Genomic DNA, 19,222 nt, shown 5'->3' with positions numbered 1-19,222 from the left:
AGTAGTGATAACAGGAACATAAAAGTCCTCTACCAAGAATCAGAGTGAGAAAAAGGGAAGGGACAAGGGACAGGCAGTTACAAGGAAGGAGATTCACAACAAATTTTTCTGGGTACTCATCTGTCATTTCTGGTGGTCTGACTAAAGCCAGCTTTTGACCCTTCTTGGCTCCAATGGCTGTGGCATGCCTTTTTGTCCATGGTAAAAACACGTCTTGGTCCTTCTCACTTCCAGATTAATTCCCTGTCTCATTTCATGAGCAAGGCTGGAGGTTTCACGGGGTACTTTGGTGACTAAACTCCCTTTTCCAAAATGCTGCATACCAGTGGAAATCAAGAGGTCATGAGGCTCCTGAGGGATGCTGTCATTTTGTGAAATGTGGCCCATCAGTGTCCATAGCACTGTGGCTTTGTCCTGGACCAGCTCACAGCATGTATCTCTCTCTCTCTCTCTCTCCACCCCACTGCCTGCCTCATATCTAGGTGTTTTGGGCATTGAGCCACCTTCTCTGCCATTTCTGCTGTCTGTAACACCTTTATGAGAGCCTGATCAGGTCTGGTGAGCTCTGGCACTCTGCTTTAGGGCTGTTTAAGATTTGCTGTAACGGTGTGACAATGAACAGAGGTGGTGCAAATAGTTTCTCCTAGCTTGCCCTGCTGCATGGGCTGCAAGACTGAAACATGCACTCATGAAGATCTTTCTGAAGGGATGGGCAGGTTTGTGTTTTAAAGCTCTATCCCATGTTATACATTATATCTGAGGAGATTGACAGCAAACTGGATGACTGTAGCCAAAGTGCAGGTGTAGTTTGAGGCTGTCTCCCTCTGGTTCAGATGCCCTTTTTAGGATTGTCAGTATTGTAGAAGAAGGAGTCACTCAATTTCTGCCTAAAAAAAGAAAAATCGTATTTTCCTTCCCACTTACGGTATGTTTGAAGAAACTGTTGTGATTTGGCTTTTACATCTGGCATCCAAATAATGTAAGACTGTCTCTTGATGTGAGGCTCTGAGGAACCCACGGGATTTCAGCACCGGTGTGGCGTTTGGCAGTTGCCTTCAGGAGACAGTGCAGTCTCCGTCTGCCTGCTTTTTGTCTTTAAGGAAATGATGCAGGGAACAAATAGGTACTGAGTGAGATGCATAAGAAAGTCTGGGGAGTGGGAAAGTCCTCCCACCCTTGGAAGTAAAAATTCTCCTCATTTTTAAATTTTGAGATTCAATATAACCATATGCCAATTCACAAAATGCAGAGTTGATTAAGGTTGAATAGAAAACCTCGAATTAATACAGCAAGTAATGAGAAATGCTGAAGATGTGCTTCTCCAAACCATCCAAGTGAAGTTAAATGTGCATTTCTCATGGATGCTAATAGATCAGAGGTATTTAAATCCCTAGCTTTTGGAAATTGCAGACTTTAATGCCCTTATGTTATTAATGTGCTGTTGATTCCTGCTTGGAAATGAAAACTGGAAGTGGAGAATTAAGAAAGGAAGGAAGGGATTGCCGCATGGATTACTGAATTGTTACAGTTCAGTTTAATTGGCAAAACTGGAGTTGCTCTCGTGCAGTGTTCTGCTGCCTGTTTAAACCTCGTCTTGCACTTCAGGAGGCAAAGCTGCTTTCAACTGTGCTGAAATCCCTTTGGAGAGTCCCCGTGCACACAGCAACACGTCCCTTGCTTTGGATGATCTTTCTCTGAGCCTGGATCCAGTTCTGAGATGGGGCAGATGACAGTCAGAAGTGGGAAACGGTGCATGTCTCGTAAGCTTTGAAACCCTTGTTTTAAATGGAGTATGCACGGAGTGACAGCTGTGGCATCTGAACCCTCCAGGTGGTGAGGATATTTCAGTCTCTGGCAGGGAGGGCCTGCCTCATCCTTCTAAACTTGTCCAAGTGGGATGCTGAGGGAGGGGTGAGATCCTGGCAGGGGAACGGTGGCTCCAGCCTGGCTCCACAAGCCAGGCTCACAGAGAGCAATGGCCGTGCCAAGCCTTTATGCCCTGGCATTTAGAAGTTGGCACTAGGCAATGCCAGACTGACCTGCTGTCTTGCTTAATAGCTTTTGTGTGTGTGACACTGACTCCTGCAGCTCTGCACGTGTGTGCCAGGCTGGGTAAACAGGTCAGACTCGCTGCTGCTCTCCATATCTTCATCCTCCCTTGCTCATCCTGATGAGGACCCAAGGGGACTCAACTTATGAGGAGGGATGAACACAGGTGAACTTCTGCTGCAACAGAGGAAAGTCCCAAGGGGTGATCAGATAACCATCTACAAGCATTTTCAGGGTGGAGACTGTGAGTCGAGAGGGAGAAATTGTTTTGGCTGAATGAAGGAGATATTAGTGACAGGATAGCTGAGCAAAGGGAAAATTTAGACTGAGTTTAGGGAAACATTTCTAAATGTGAGCCTTGGAGCTGTCTCCTAGCAGCGGTAATCCTATTGTTTGAGTTGTTTCAGTGCAGGTAGTGTGCTAAAGCAGATGCTGTAGAGAGCAATCCTGAAGTGACTGGGGGAAGGGCAAGACTATTAAGCAGAGGATTTTAATTTGTAATTTCTATGAATCACTTGGTGTTGGCCTCAACAGACGCTCTCAGGCTGTGGCTGTATCAGCTATCACCCATGATATGTAAAACATGTGGGTGGGAGGAAGTGGGAAGGACACTGGGAACTTACCCTTGGGCAAGCTTACAATAATGAGATATAGTTCTTCAACTGTTGGAAATGATATGGGTCTAATTGATGATCAAAGTGTTCTTTGTACCACCTTAAGTGTAGGGAGAGAATTGCTCTTCTCCTTTGGATGGGGCAGAAAATCAGGAAGCACTTTTTCACCTTATCCTTGGATACACCTGTTGGATAGACAGACACAAACTAGCTGTTGGAGGTGGGGAGAAATGAATATGTGATATATGGGATGAATCTGGCACTGTCCAAGTCAGGGTCAAGTTCATACCCTGTTTAGTAAAGAAAGAACAACTTGAAAGAAAACAGAGAATAGAAGTCAACATATGTGCTACTTTCCACCCAGTGACCATGGAAGGAAGGCTAACAGCGAGGTAATGAGAGAGCTCCAAGGGCTTTGAAGGCTTTGGTTGGGGGTGTGTTATGCATTCCCTAAAAGAAAAAGGATGACTTGTAAGAAATAAGGGAAAAGAAGAACCATTTTGTAAGTTAGATAGAAATGAGTCTGTGGAACATTACAGGGATGGACAAAGGTACATGTTGGCGAGGGAGTGGCTGTGAAGAGCAGAAAGAAGACCTGGCCAAAAGACCTTGGAGAAATGTTTCTATCACTGTCATAGGAACATTTATATATCCGAATGAGAATATAAGTGATGTTCGAAACTAGTTAAAATAAACTAAACTGCACCAGTTTTCATCTAAAACTACTGAAATGCCCTTGGAGGGGGTGTTTACTCGAAGTCACTATAATGAACCATTTAGGTCCAGGTGCTGGATTGTTCTTGCATTCATCACTGCATGGCACTTTCCATTGTCTCTAGCCTCTGCCGTCTTCCTACTCTGGATGTATGGACGTTTTCCTGCAGCATCATTCATTGTGTTTATCAGCACCTGAAGTGTGCAGGCGCTTCCAAGACACATCCATCGTGCCCCAGATCCATCCCCCTGTTCTTTGTATATGTTTACAAAATTCCTGGAACAACAGGGCTCTGAGCCAGAAGAAGATTTATGGGCACTTATGTCACCTACCTGGGAAGCAGTAATATGGGGAACAGCAGAGCAAGAGTTTGTCAACATACAAATAGCCTGGGCTGAAGGTGCAGTAGGACAATGGTTAAAGCAGTGTTAGAACATGAGGAATGCTTCTTCAGAGGTATACAATATGCAGTGTGTCTGGATTGGGGAGATGGCAGTAATGATGAAAATGAGAGGCTGTCCTAAGCTGAAATTGTGTTGCCAAAAATCAGGGAGTTGGAGAAACTTAGGTGTAAATTATGGTGTGATTTATAGCTTTAAACCCAGCTCTTAGGAGCAACAGTTTATGAGGCTGCAATCAATCCTGCTCCTTTCTTTGTACGGGTCTTCTCAGCTCCTGCAGTTTACCTGTAAAGCAGGTAGTAGACAAAAAGATTAAATACGCACCAGTCTTCTGCAGTTGGTAAACACAGAAACAGTGTTCTTCTTTGGTCTGGATATACAGGCATTTCCTTGCCAGACAGTCCAGCAGCATGTCTAGTGCAATGTTAACTTCCCTAGTACAGCTTCTTCTAGCGCACTTGCTATTCCCTGGTGGTGTGTTGGATACCAGGCACAAAGCACCTTCCAGCTTTGTAGAGTGTCTCACAGGTGAGATGGATTTCTTCCTACGCCCAGCTAGGTCCTGAAACACAAGGGTTGCTTTTTGATTCATTGTCTGATACTGCTCAAACTGCCTGAGAAATGAAGCCAGTGTGAATTAAGATGCTGTCAAAGATGAGCAAATACCAAAGAGTAAGGTAACACTGGTGGCTAACACTGGGGCTGGCAGGACATCTGTCTCTAGGTAGTAGTGGGACAGAGGGCGGTGGTGAGTCCTGGAATTGGGCTAGTGATCAGGGATAAGAGTAGGGCTGGGGGTTAGCATTGCATTTGGTGCAGATGCAAAATTGGGTGTTGAATTCAGATTCTGTGGCTTGAAGTCCTCTAACTGGTGCTGGGACTTCATCAGAGCTCCCAGTGAGCAGAGCCCAGAAAGCACTGGGATATGAATTTCCCCATGGCCCACCAGGGAAGTACGTGAGCAGGAGGCTGGAGGTAGGTGATGCTCTTTGTCCAGTATGCAGCCAATGTCCCTGCGAAGTTCCCTGGTGGCTAGTACACACTGTTTAGCCTCCCATCCCAAGCATCATCTTCCTCCTAATTAGGGAAGCTGTCTTCAGCATAACTTTTTGTCTGGGACTGCAGTATTACAGGACTTCCTTTCTTCTTACTGTCTTGAGCTTGGAGATAGGGTTTTGGGGGCCTGAAAATACCCCCCCAAGGGACTATTGCGCAAGGCTGCACAGCTGGCACAATTGCAGCAGCAGGAGGTACCAGCATCGGCACATGACAGAACTGCCCCCAAATTTCTGGGACCAGCCTGTGTTCTGCCTCAGTTTCTTTGTCTGACCTGAAGATTGCCTAGCTTTGCAGTACACTGCCTGAGTAGTACTTTATTTACAGTTAGTCTGGTTGAATGCACAGTGACCTATTTGTGTACTTTCTGTATTTTGAAATATTGTCCAGAAATATCTCTAAATGCTGAGCTGTATTTTGCCTGTGCAGCCTAATAATTTTCTATTAATACTTACCTTAGATCTGATCCACATAAAAATGCAGTGTCAAATAAGGTTCTCATGATATTTTTAAGCAATCTAACCTTTGGTCCTGGCCAAATTCCAATCTGGATAATTACTGTCTGACTACCTACATTCCTCTTGCATTTTCAATTGGAGAAGTTAACTTTCCCTTCCCATTTTAACAGTGATTGTGTAACATTGCTCTGCAGCACTAAGTAGATGCTGCATTCCTCTACAATAGTGGATATGTTTTATTGGTAAGTAAAATGAGATTATAGAGGTATAATGGTTTTACAGGCATGTTTATACCTAAATATAGATATGTCTGTAAAACCACTTTGTCTAATGGCCCTGTCATATATTATTTTCCAGGGAGAAAGGGACAACATAATAGTGTAGAGTAATGTGTAAAGGATTTTACTTACCAGACTGGAGTTTGGGATTTGATAAATTGTTTTGGAGTGGCAAAATCACAGAAGAGACTCAAACACTGTTGCCCCACACCACCACCAAGGGAAAAAGCTGCTCACGTAAAATACTTTGTAATAAAATATACTGGCACATTTTTAAAATGATTCTTGACTTGTGAAATTAGATTCTAGCAATATTAAAATTACTTGAAAAAACTAAGGGCAAATGCCATGTTCTACACCTGCAGCCTTGTCAGGTGCTTGTGAGTTTCTCCGTGTGTGAATTTCTCCATTTCTCTTCTATACTGGAAACAAGAACACCACTCAGGAGGAGGTCCGCATGCTGCCTCCAGTGCTTCCTTGATTGAGTGCCTCAAACTTTTGTCTTTGAACACTGTAGAAATTAATGGGTAAAACTTGTTGCTGTGTATGCAAAAACACATCTTCACAGTAGTTCTGGGGCCACTTTAATCTGATAAGAAGTTTGTGCTGGTTCACCCCTGACTCTCCTCTACTATCACACATCCAAAAGGGTCTTGTAGTGAGCCAGACCAGAGCAGAAAAGAGAGATGGGGTTGGTGCTGGGATGTTTGTCCCTTTTTCTAACAGCCAGCACTTGCATGTGAGCAGAAGTGTGGATAGTGGCTACTGCTTGTGAACAGTAGTCAGCCCCAAGGAGGGTAGGGAGGGGGTTGTAACACCATGAGCACCCCTGTTGCAGTCTTTGAGCAGCTTAACTCTGTGGTGTGAACCTGCTGCTGCCTTGTGGGAGCTAAATAGTGCAGATCACCACTCATCCCTGGGTTGGTTGTGATTTAATGGCCTTCCCCTGCCTTAACATATCCCTGTGTCCCATCCTACAAGTGAGCCCAGCCTGGACCTGGTACCTACTATTGTCTCAAAAGGACACTGGTCTCTGGCATGCAGACCACCCATGGAGCACCTGAAACACATTGTGAGCATGACAGAAGTGTTACATGTGAGTGAGATATGGAGGGAGAGCTGTCTTGGATGGTACAACACAGACTACTTAAACATTGCTCTGTCTGATCCAGAGGGGGGTCATGGCTGAGGATCCAAATTGGAGATGCCAGATTGGCTGTGGAGGCACTGACAACCTCCTCTTCACATCAGCCTCTTCCTAGCCCTGGCTGCTTCCTGTAAAGCCTGAGGCTCTGGCACTGTACAGGGAACTCCATCATGTTCTGTTAAATGGAAAAATCTACCTGGGGGTCACATCCCATGAGCTAGACACCCAGCAGATTGGTACCTATGAGCTCTTCAGGACCTGGGCTCTTTTCTGCTGCTTGGAGGTAGATGCTAGGAATTTGTTGGCTTTGATGCAGGTAGAGAGGGGAATGGATTCCCTGGACAGCATCTTTTCCTGTGGGAGAAGTCTGGTTTTGGGCATGAAGGCAGACAGCTGCCATGATTGCCTGAATAGCTCCTGCATTGTTGCCAACCTGGCCCTGGGTTGGAAGGCCCTGTAAAGTATTCCTGGTGGGAGAAGGGCTGGGAAAAAACTACACTCTGCTCCCTGGGCATCACAGCTAGCCATTGCCTAACCAAGCGTAATATACTGTGTGAGGCTATGCGGAGGGATCGCAGGAGACATATTTTAAAGAGAACAAATATAGCATTAAAGTGAGTGAGCAAGAGAGTGAGAAACAAAAAGCGTATAGAGTGCATTAAAGTTAATAAAGCATTGCAGGAGTGGGGACTGCATTTCACTGTGAAGGAATCTAATTTAGTGACTCGTAATTGGAGGCTAACAGTCCTGTTGGAATGAAGTTAGCTGTTCATTTTGCCAAACTCTCAAAGTCTCTTGGTTATCCTTGTGAGCATCTCTCAGAAAGTGGATCCATCAGAGAGTTGAGAATCGATTGGTGCTTCACACCCGTGGTCCCTTTCAGCCTCCTAAGTGGATTTGGTTCCTCTGGTGCATATTTATTATCTATTTTATTATCTGCTTATTTATCCAGTAATATCAATGCAGGATACATTCTCTCTGCTTAGCATGACAATGAGGGATCAGGTGCTGAGCTCATGTTCTCCTGGGCAGGGTAAAACGTGGCTCCATGTGCCCTTTCCCTATGGGTGGCTGGTGACAGGTAGGGCTGTTTCATGGACTTCCAGCTTCCCCAAATCTTGCCAGCCTTGTCGCTGCTGCCGTGGCTTTCTGTACATTTGATAGAGGCATGTGTAGCAGCAAACAGTATGGAAGGGTCCCATTCCTGGACCCGCAAGACCAGAGGTGTAGCACAAGGAAGTGCAGGGCTGATGTATTTATTCCAAGTGTGCCTGGCTGATGAACAACAGGGTTATGGGCATGAATAGCTGAGCAGGACCTTTTGTGCTGAGGGAAAGCCTTCTTTAGTTTGCAATGCCTGAAATCTCCTTGGGACAGCAGCATGGCCCTGGGTGGGCACACTGAGCAGTGCTGCCTCCCACAGGATGGGGAGATGCTGCTCTGTTTTTGTCCCTAGACCAGGGGGGTTCTGTTATTTACACTGCATAGGTGCTGCAAGGATTAATTTGTTAGTGTTTGTAAAGTGCCTTGAGGATGAAAAGAGTTGTGGAAATGCGAACTATTATTAAAATGAGACTGTATAAAGACAGATCTAGGAACAATCCCACAGGGAACAGTCAGAGGCTGGACGGATGACCTCATCAGGTTTTTCCATTTCTACTGTTATGATTACAAAATAAAGTGGACATGTTCAGGCAAAAGATCGGTGTAATATCCCTGGCTGTAGTAGCTGAGGGTGAACCTTTCTAAGCTCTGTGGGTCTTTCTGCTTCTGGGCAAAAATAGCTGTCATATGGGCTTTGAGGGAATGTCTTCCCCACACTGCACTGATCCAGTTTTGTCCACGACCACTGGGAAATTTTGTGTTTCTTGCTTTTTAGAGAGAAATGAATCTTGTATGAATGAAAGGCATATGGCTTGACTGTACTACAGACTGGAGCTGTGTGTGTCCTGGTGGTAGGAAGGTTGAATGCAATGAATACACACACATACGTGTACACATCTAATGGCCTTGGACATTTGTCCTGACTTTATTCTGGAGGGGCTGTGCTGAGGAAGTAAAAAGGAGTCCTTATCTGCCTGGTCCCTTCAGACTCCCTGCCTATACCTCCAGCAGAAGGCAAAACTGATCACAAGCACCAGTAATTCCTTTGTGTTGAGGGTGAGCACTTAGACATGAGCTGACATAAGCAATTAGTTTCACAAAGATCAGCCATCAAAGGACAATGGTCTAACACTTTTGACTTGGGTTTCAGAGTGACATGGGTCTCAAGAGACTACATGATCGCATCTTCTGCTGACAACTGTTCTTTGAAGTGAGTCCAGACTCTGAAGTAGAGGCCGGACTGGTCTGATCCCCACCCCTGACTTTAACAGAGCCCTGAATGTAGCCAAAGGGCTGAATGTAGCTGGGCATCAGGCAAGAAGGACTGGTGGGAGGAGAGCTAGTGGTTGAGGAAGATCGGTGGATCTGCCTTGAAGGCTGAGTGCATGATTGACTTGTCAATTAATCACTTTCCCTTTCTCTTACTTTCCCCCTTTCCTTTTTTTTCTTCCTCACTCAGGGAGTGTAAGAGCCGAAGATGAGGCCCAGGGTGGAGTGCTACTCTCCAAGGTTTTGGCTGGTGCTGGCAGTCCTTGCGACAACAGGGAGCGGGGCCCATGCCCAGAAAAGCCACCCAAGCATTGGCATTGCAGTCATCCTGGTGGGGACTTCAGACGAAGTGGCCATCAAAGATGCCCACGAGAAAGATGACTTTCACCACCTCTCAGTGGTGCCGCGGGTGGAGCTGGTGGCCATGAATGAGACAGATCCCAAGAGCATCATTACTCGCATCTGTGACCTCATGTCAGACCGGAAGATTCAAGGGGTGGTATTTGCTGATGACACAGACCAGGAAGCCATTGCTCAGATCCTGGACTTCATCTCTGCCCAGACCCTCACACCCATCCTGGGCATCCATGGAGGCTCCTCTATGATCATGGCAGATAAGGTAAATTTGAGCTTCCTTCTATCGCAGACCTGCAGATGGAAACTGAAAAACAGAAAGAAATATCTTATTCTGTGATCCTCAGGTGTAGTCTCATGGGGCTGAAGGGTTGGGGGATTAGAGAGTTTCAGATTCAAAAAGAGATTAAAAGAACTAACTGTGTGTAGCACTGCTGAGAAGAGCCTATTAATCATGTGGAATTATCTGCAACAGAGAAAAAACGAGGAGGGAAAGGAGCAGGTAGAAGAGAGCTGCAGAAGAATCAGCCCTTTTCTTCTTCCTTAGAAAGGGTAAAGAGCCCATGACGATTGTGATTATTTTTGTTTTTGGTAAGGTTTTATTTTTGCTTGTGTTTTACCTTAGAGGAGCCAAGGATGCTAGATTGTATTTTTCCTGCATGCAGCTGGAGGACATTATGGTATTTTCAGGGACGCTTAATACAACTCTTACATCTTAATTGGAAAATAATTGAATCTTTAATAAAGCCATCCTCTCTCAGAAGTGTTCATTAGCTCCTGAAGCTAAATAGTTGTTAACTAAAGCAACTAACCAGTCTGAACCAGTCCAGTTAAGTCTTTCTTTTTCCACTGCACTAATTTATTCCTTCATATCACTGACATTTCACTGTTTTCCCAGGCCCCAGCCAGTCTTCTGGGGAATTACTAAACAAGCAAGCCTTCTCACTAGTGGTTTTGAACAGGGCAAGATTCAGAGGGAGTAGCGTCTTTGGCCAGCTGAAAACTCTTATTTTAGGAGAGTCTCCATGGATTGCAGCTGGACCTGATACAAGTCTTCCCCCTGGGACGAACAGAGGACCCAGCATTTCACACCTGAATGTGCATTTGGCCAGATGGTGTGGCTAACAGTGGCCTCTGGACTGCTGTGGGCCAGAGGGAATACCTGAGAGAAGGGGGCTGTCCTTTTCCCTGCAGGCTCAGTGCCAGATAGAGTTGGGGCCAAGCCCTTTACTGGGAAAACCCTCTTGACCATACTTTGTGCATCACAAAGAAGTAAACAAGGACACAAGCCATGACAGCCTTTTTCTTTCACAGGTCACTCTTAAGTGAGCCTGAGACATTTAACTAGGCAGAATTGGGTCTAATTGAATGAAGGGGGAGAATTCAGCTGGCCACTGTTGCAGCTTTTCCTCAGAAAGAGATCTAGTGGGCTGAGAAATCCAGGCACTTCCTGTTTTATTTACCGTGTAAATAAATAATCCAGTGCAGGTTATTGTAAGTGAGTAGATGGGAATAAATTGATCACAAATTATTTTCTCACTCTGACCAACCATTCAGTTGCCAAATAACATACAGTTAATATGCAGTGTTATTTTCTTGTACCAGCCTTTGAACTAAAGTAGTCACTGAATAAAATAATCACAGGCCTTTTTTCCTCTCTCTCCTTGAATAGTTGCACATGTACTAAAGTCATTCTGCCCCTTTCCACCCACAATAAAGCTTTTCTGATTGGAGGACAATCAGACAATAATGCTGCATCTTGATGGTCTCCTGCCTGCTGCATTGCATGGTTATCATGTCTGTGCAAAAGAGGTCTGAAGCATTACTTGAGTGCTGCAGTTCACACTTATGGTACTGATGCCAGCCCTCCTAAGCACTGGGAAAAGGTCCTTGTGACTTTGAACATGGCAGGCCAAATTCTGATTTCAGATTCCCGTGGTGTAAATCCAGCATAGTCCCATTGCCTTTGGCAGGATTAGATCAGATTTATGCTGCCGTAATTCAAAGAGAAATTTGGCCTATTGAACTTTGCAAAGATTTTTCTTTCTACCTGTCTCTAGTCTCTCCTTGGGAAGGCAGCATCTCCCGTGAATGCCCTGTGTATCCCACTGGCTTACTTCTAGAGAGCATTCTGGGGTGCAGGTAGCCCATGGGGAGCTCAAAGGTGGAAGAAAGCCTTATGAATGGAGACCTCTGTTTTACCAAACTCCCTTTTTTTGTAGTTTTGCAGACAGAAGAAGCAGGTTACATAGAAAGATCTGCAGTTTTAGGAAAGGCCAAGATTTCTTTTAAACATAAATTGAAAAGTCTGACCTTTACAGCTTCTGATTCACAGGTGTGTAATCTTTAATGGCTAATATCTATGTGATGAATTGAATTAAAATATGGTAGAGAGTAAATACATTGATATTCTTCTAAAAATACTGAAGTCAGCGTGGTAAGTCCTTAAATAATCTGTTTTCCACAGAGGGCCTCAACAGGGGCTTTGCTTTTAGTGACTCTTAGTCATGTTCTTTGCAGATGAGTTGCGTGGCTGGGGTTTGATCCTGCGAGTATGGATTGCTTCTTTCAGCATCCCCTCAACGCCCACAGCAGTCAGCTGTGATTGAACTTGCTCAGCATTTCACAGGTTCAGACCTGCACTTATAACTTTGTTATGTTCCCTGTGCGTTTGTGATCAGTAGCGCCAATGTAAACCTAAAGAACGCTACAAACCACTAATGCTTTGGTGTGACAGATAAGCCCCTCTTCTCTGGAGGTTAATGCCAAAAAACTCCTCAATCAAACCACCTTCCCTGAAGTAGCATGTGAAATTCAGTTTCACCTTCAATGAGGGTTTAATAAGTGTGTCTGGGAGGAAATTTGGGTCCATGTGTAAAAAGGGCTTCGTAATATACTGTGAAGCTGGTAAATGGAGACATGAAAGAGCAGACAGAAAAAAAAAAAAAAGAGGATTTCAAGCCTGAATTTTCTTTTCTTCTGTATGTATAGGCAGAAATATTGTATAATGTGCACCATAGGCTGGCTTCATTTCAGTTAACATGCATCTGGAAGTTTGCTACCTGCCAGCTGGAGGTCTGGGCATTGTTACAATCAGCGGGGAAGGAGGCACCACCTGAGGACAATTCACCCCACCCACCTGAGGGTGCAGTCAAATGCTCATGGAATAGTCCTTTGTCTTCTCACTGATTACTGAAGAAGGCTGTACCCCAATTTGCTCATGATGCCTCAAGTTAAATGCCATGAATCCTGCCCTAAGTGTAACATAGCAGGTGGAGGTACATTGCTGGAAGTGTAGCGTCTGGATTTCCTGATTGTTCTGTTCAAACTCATGCTCTTTAATATTGCCTTTGATTAGATTTTGTCGATAATGTTTATATCTTCTTGTTTTTCCTGTGTTTTGCATTTTTCCTCTGAAAAACAAGTATGTAGGAATTTGCATATGTTTTTGCTCTCTCTCTCCTTGGTGCTCATGTCTCTAATCCCACCTGTTTAACTGTTACAAAGTGTTACATTTAATCTCTGCCTAATTTGGCATCAGAAGAAAATGACCAAATGATCTATGTGCATGCTGCTATCTGGTTTTAGTTCCAGGAAAACAGTGAAGCATAGACACATGATGCGCCTCACTCAAGCTCTGGAGAGACCACTTTGCTGAGGGAGAGTCTTGTCATTTTGGTCCCTTTAGTCTCTGATGAATGTGCCAGCAGTGATGCCAAACAGCATGAACTGCAGCAATCATTTTGTCGAGGCTGGGGGGCCTGGGAGTGATGGCTGAGGGGGTCCAATAGCCCCTGCCTTAGCTCCTCTCAGTGGAGCAAGCCCTTCAGCTCTGGGGCACAGTGAAGACTGATCACACTGTTTCAGCCCTGTAAGGAAGCACCTGGTCCTTCTTTTGGTGCTAACACCTTGAAAAGGGACCAGGATGATAGCATCACCTCACCTGGACCTCTGATGAGAAAGGGAATAGCACAGATCACTGATGATCTGTGTTTAATGTGGAATAGATGAGATGGAGAGGAGAGAAATGTGCATCACTACCAATGTTAGGTTCTTGTGATCCAAGACCTTTGCTTGTGGAAGCTCTCTAATCTCTTCAGTTTGCCTGAAGTTGCTGCAATGACCTTTCTTTGTATAGCTTAGTGTTGCCTGATCTCAAGCATTAGTTTGTATTGTCCAGAGAGAGGACTGCAATGCCCTCATGACTGGTGAGCATAACTGCTCCCATTTTAGTGTTTAAAATAATTTCTCTTTTCTCCCCAGTTTTTTTGAAAGCAAAAATTCAATCCTGTCACAGCGTGGAAATAGCTGACAGATGAGCATGCTCTGTGTTAGGAGACTGATGGTGGAAGGGAACCTTCAAGGATGCAAATGAAGCTTCAGTTCAGATAAGCACACAAACCAGTATCTTGTGTTTGCAGACCTGAGACTGGAAATCTCAACTGGGATTTTCTTCATTATTTTTTCAATGTTACCTAAAATCACTGCTGCCCAGAACTAGGAGGTAAAGGAGCAGTCACAGAAAAGGAAATAACAATAACAATGTACATTTATAGGTATCTTAAGAAAAGAGTGAATTGTTGTTCAGATTTAGGACACTTAGTGTGTTGGAAAAGATACAGCTTCTTGCCTAAAAAGTGACCACGCCATTTGGCTGACTGGTCTGTTTTGTAATGATAGACTATTTTTTTAAAATAGCAGAAAAAGTCAGCTTGGTGATAATGAAAGCAGAAAAGGTAAGAGCAGAAAATGCCTTGGGTTCTCTTATAACACAGCTGGTGACCATAATTTTTGGCGGAATTGTCCCTTGCTGTTTCTCCACAGTCACATTATTTTACCAAAGCTTCTTGTCCTGTGCAGCTTTATTGTAACACAGTGGTGCACAGGCAGCACCCAGGAAAAATATTAGAAGAAGAGGATGATTATGTTTTCCCAGCTGAAAATCTGTCTCCTCTATCTCTCCATACCTTGCGATTTTCTCCAGGGCTTGCCCATGCAGGGTAGCCATACTGATGGAAATAAAATGGTAGGAAAGAACGATCTATTAAATTGGAATGTGCCTGTAATAAAATCTGTATAAAAGCTGCATGCTAACCTGAAATCTAAAATCCATTCTAGGCCAGATTCTCCTTCCTTTTCTCACACAGTGTAGAGCTGACTTTTCTGCTATTCTCTCCACTACCTTGCTATTTTTTCCCCATTCATGACAAAGCTGCAATTTCTCCCCTGCCTTTCCATCCCCACTTCAAAATCCCTGTCCCCTTTATTTTTGTTTTCTGTCAAGGTTTCCTAGACATGTTGTGTCTCTCTCTTTTAATGCTGAAGGCTACTGTGATTGTTTCATGCCTGGGCCATGCTGCTGCAGCAATGGTATTCTTTGGTATTTTGGTGGGGAGCAAGTCCAAACTCAGACTAGCTGCTGGTCAGAGTGCAGCAAAATGATGCTGCAGGTACAGGAAGCTAAAACTAGTTGGTTAAGCTGAGCACCTAGATACACACTAAAACCAGGACAAAGTCAAAGACACTGGGACAGTGCTGCTAAAAGCACAACATCTGTAGTTAAAAAGAAAGCACTTTTAGTCTCAGGTTTCCAAAGGTTAAATAAGAGAGATGCATGGGGAATGCAAACCTCATTTTTTGCATGTAAATTTGTTTCATTTCCATGAGGGATGACATCTGAAATTTTTAGAGCTCTTGTGTGAAGGCAATTCAGTAAAAAAAAAATTCCCTTTGAATGGATTATATGAACTGAAGTGAAATAAATCCCAAACAAAATGCTGCTTAGAAGAGGGGAGGAAAAAAATACACATTTTGATCTGCAAATGTTGTTAGACAATTTCCATCCCTTTTTTCCTTCCAAAGCAAAATTATATGCAGTTCGTGTAATTTCACAAAGCATTTTCGTTTCTCTGAAACTGCGTTTGATGATAGTAATAGGGTCTTACGAGGAGCAGCTGAGGGAACTGGGGTTGTTTAGTCTGGAGAAGAGAAGGCTGAGGGGAGACCTCATCGCCCTCTACAGCTACCTGAAAGGAGGTTGCAGAGAGCTGGGGATGAGTCTCTTTAACCAAGTAACAAGCGATAGGACAAGAGGGAATGGCCTCAAATTGAGCCAGGGAAGGTTTAGACTAGATATTAGGAAGCATTTTTTTTACAGAACGGGTTGTTACGTGTTGGAATGGGCTGCCCAGGGCAGTGGTGGAGTCCCCATCCCTGGAGATGTTTGTCAGGTTGACATAGCGCTTAGGGACATGGTGTAGTTGAGAACGGTCAGTGCTAGGTTAACGGTTGGACTAGATGATCTTCAAGGTCTTTTCCAACCTAGATGATTCTGTGATTCTGTAACAGTTTAAATGTTTCTTTGACTATTCTAGTGACTGACAAAGATGAGTTTGATTTTAAAAAATAAAATAAATCAGCGGTTCCCCTTCAAGCTTTTAATAATTTTATTGAAGACATGTTTAATACACTTCTTTCGCTTTTGGTGCTCAGTTTCCTTTTGCTGCCAAATGAAAGCTCTGTGTAGCTCATAAATAGTGAACTAAATATCGTGTGTCCTCAAACTATGAATAGGCTGCAAAAGTTGGGAAGGGATGAGAAAGGTAGGTCACAGAGATGTAGAGAATAAAAGCCAGTATTGTACGCCAGTTGTTTTTCCCTTGAGTATGCACATGTAATAACAGGCCAGGTGGATCAGTAATTTATGTTTACATCTGTGTCTAATCCATCCATACAAAATTACATTTTTTCATGTAAAGAAAGGGAATATAGGTAGTGTATTTCTGTGGAGTTTAATTAACATTTGAGAATTTCCCTAGAACAATTTTCATTACTTTACAAATAAATTACAGCAATTAAAATCCCTCGGATATTAGGAAACCTGGAAATGAACTTTTAAGAGCTTTAACCTCTCCCCAGGGCCATTAAATCCTTCAACGTTAACTCTCATTTTCTAACAAGAGCTCAAGTACTCTCGTCAATATTATTTCAATGTAAAAAAAGACTTTTCAAAGAAATGTGTTGTTTCTTTTGTTAAATAACCTATTAAAATAGTCTGCTTTTTTAATTTTTAAAGTTTCCCTCTACTTTATCTCCCATTTGCTTGGGAGGAACTCCTTTTCAAGGCCTTCACTTTTTTTAGGGTATTGTTTTCAAGAGTCACAAGAAAAAAATATGGAGTTTGATTTTTTTTTTTTTTTGTCACTTAAGGAAAAGAAAGCAACAAGAAATCCCCTTTTGTTTTTTTTAAAAAAAATCTTATGGAAACGTAACTTGCCCTGAAATAGCCCCATCACTTTTTGACCTCTAATAACTTCTACTGGAGGCACTTCTTATCTGCCCCGAGCCTTGGAAATGCAGAACCTTGGACACTTGAAGCCTGAAGGCACCATCTGTGTTTGAGTGTCACAGGGTTGGGGAAGAGAAAACCTGGACGGACTCTGGTGAGGCTCACACCCTGCGAAGGTGCCTTGGGGTGCTTTTTGGGCAGTGCCAGTGCTGGGGTAGGGATAGGATGCTGAAGCAGAAGATGACTACACGGAGGCACGGATACCTTCCCTCGGCAGAAGTTGTTCCAGACAACAAACGCCAAGCAAAACTGTAGTCTGATTCCTTTACATCAGCCTTTTGTAGCTATTTATAAGCTGCTTTATTCTGGGTCATAGAATTCTTCTTCCAGGAGTACTGAAGTGTTAGTTTTCTTCTATTGTTATAGTGATGTTTTCTTTCGAGCGACAGAAGATCTTTCCTTGCCTAACTCTGAACACAACTGCTGCAACCTACTTGAGTGAAAGAGAAGCTGAATTAACCTCTTTCCTACCAATGTTTAAATGTGGTGTTGCCATTGTCTACCTGGAAATAGAAGTATTGAAATATCTGTGAGGAAAATGTTGATGTCCACCCAACTTGGACCTGGCAAGTAATGGGACTTTTGTGAAAAAGTTCTTTCTTGCTGTTTTTTTAACTTTGATTTTCACACTGATGATGTTTAGGTAGATCTCCAAACCTGTGAGCACTTATATAAAGAAAATCTGGGAGCTTGATGAGATCTGACCCATAGTTATTTATAATCATTATTATAACCCCTTTCTTCAAAACAAAAAACCCAACACAGAAGTATTAAATCATTTTGTGCCATCCCCAGCCGGACAATGGGATTAGTTTCTTCATTCTGGAGCAGACAGTCCTTTATTACAACCCCAAGCGGTTACTTGTCTCACAGAATCTAAATTAATTACACTCAAATTTGTCCCTACCCTAAACTGGCCTCAAAATGAAATTGAAACCAGAGTGTGAAATTGCCCGATGCTGCTACTTTAGATCCGCATGTCATTCCCCAGTAACCGCGGGACAGAGAGAAACAATTCTTTCCGGGGAGTCTCTTATTCTCTTTGCCTTTTATTTGCCTCATTAACCAAGTTTGGAGGGGATGGATTATGAAGGAAGTTAAGGGAATTACATATACACAGCTGGAAAAAAACAGGGTACAGAAAAGATATAATTGTAGTCTGTGACTCTGTTAAGGGTCTAGAGGAACTGATATATGAAGAAAGACTGAAAGAGCTGTATGTGCGTATTGTAGATTGGCTGAACAATGAGAAAGGGTATGATTTATATATGCAGTGAATAGAGGTAGACTAAGATTAGAGAAAATAATGTTTGCTGTAGCTGCCAGAAGTAGGAATGATGGAATAAAGTTGGGAAAAGATATTAAATGATATATTATGATATGTTAAATGATAATATTAAATGATATATGTGTATCAAGAAAAAAGTTCAGACACTGAATTTTATCAGGATGTGCTCTAGTATCCTTAGGGAAGAGTGTGGAAACCATGTTGCTTCAGCTGTTTTCAAGCAGGACTGAAGTAAGTGCTGGAGAAGGTGTTACATAGCTAGAGTGGCGGAGAAAGAGGAGGAACAAGATGAGAGACAGACAGGAAAACTTCTCATGAATCTAGGATTGTGGAAAAAATAAAAATAAAAAAAACAGAGTAAATTCTGAGAGTGACTGAAAAAAAATTTACCCTAAAGGCTCTGTCGAGGCAATTTTTCTGTGTGCTGTGGCAATAGCTTCTAGCTGTGTATCTACGAGGTTCCTGATAATAACAATAAATGTATGTGTCAGAGGAGAGGGGAAAGAAGGAGTGAAGGATATGGAGAGTCTGAAGGTGGGCAGGAAAAAAGCAAAAAAAGCAGGCACACACAGTGACGAGGACTGATCTAAAAGGTGCCAGCAGAATCAAGCAGGTCTAGTAGACGCGAGTCCTCGCTGCAGCTCTGCTATAAAGCATGACTTTGAGACAGTTGCTCAACTTCTGTCTACAGCAATTTGCCCTTTGCAAGAAGATTGTAACAATGTTTTTTGTAAAGTACTTTGAACTCTACAAAAGGCAAAGGCTACCTAATTGCTGAGGAGCAATTAACAGATTTTTCTAGCTGAAGTAAATACAATGCTTGATACGAAAATCTGGACTCCGGGAGGAGAAGCTGTAACCCCTATTAGAGGTGGTTGAATAGCTGTGACATGCAGGAGAACGTATTGTGTGCAGGACTGATAGTACTGTCTATTGTAAGCTTGCCCAGCATTCCCGATTATCAGATCCTCTTGGGGGTTTCCTGTAACTTTGCCAGAGTATGACTGTTGGAGCAAAGTTTCCTATGCCAGGTGTATGCCTCAAGCTGATTGATTTATTTCGCTATTTATTTAGAAAATAAAACAGCTCTGTCTGAAAATGTGGCACAGGAAGATACGTGATTTACTCGTGTTGCAAGTGC

The 19,222-nt window shown here is 43.3% G+C and overlaps 1 protein-coding gene across 1 annotated transcript in view; it reads left to right on the top strand.

Annotated features, from left to right (window-relative positions):
- GRIN2B (glutamate ionotropic receptor NMDA type subunit 2B) overlaps positions 1 to 19,222 on the top strand; it is a 203,737-nt gene that overhangs the window by 26,763 nt on the left and 157,752 nt on the right. Inside the window, exon 2 of the mRNA XM_074869431.1 lies at positions 9,282 to 9,710. Within this exon, the coding sequence (XP_074725532.1) occupies positions 9,300 to 9,710 (411 nt within the window). The 5' untranslated portion in view covers positions 9,282 to 9,299. The remainder of the gene's footprint in view (positions 1 to 9,281; positions 9,711 to 19,222) is intronic.

The sequence above is a fragment of the Strix uralensis genome, chromosome 5 (assembly GCF_047716275.1).
Source record: "Strix uralensis isolate ZFMK-TIS-50842 chromosome 5, bStrUra1, whole genome shotgun sequence".
Lineage (NCBI taxonomy): Eukaryota > Metazoa > Chordata > Aves > Strigiformes > Strigidae > Strix > Strix uralensis.
Note: the sequence above shows the minus strand (reverse complement) of the source record. Positions and strands in the feature narration are given on the sequence as shown.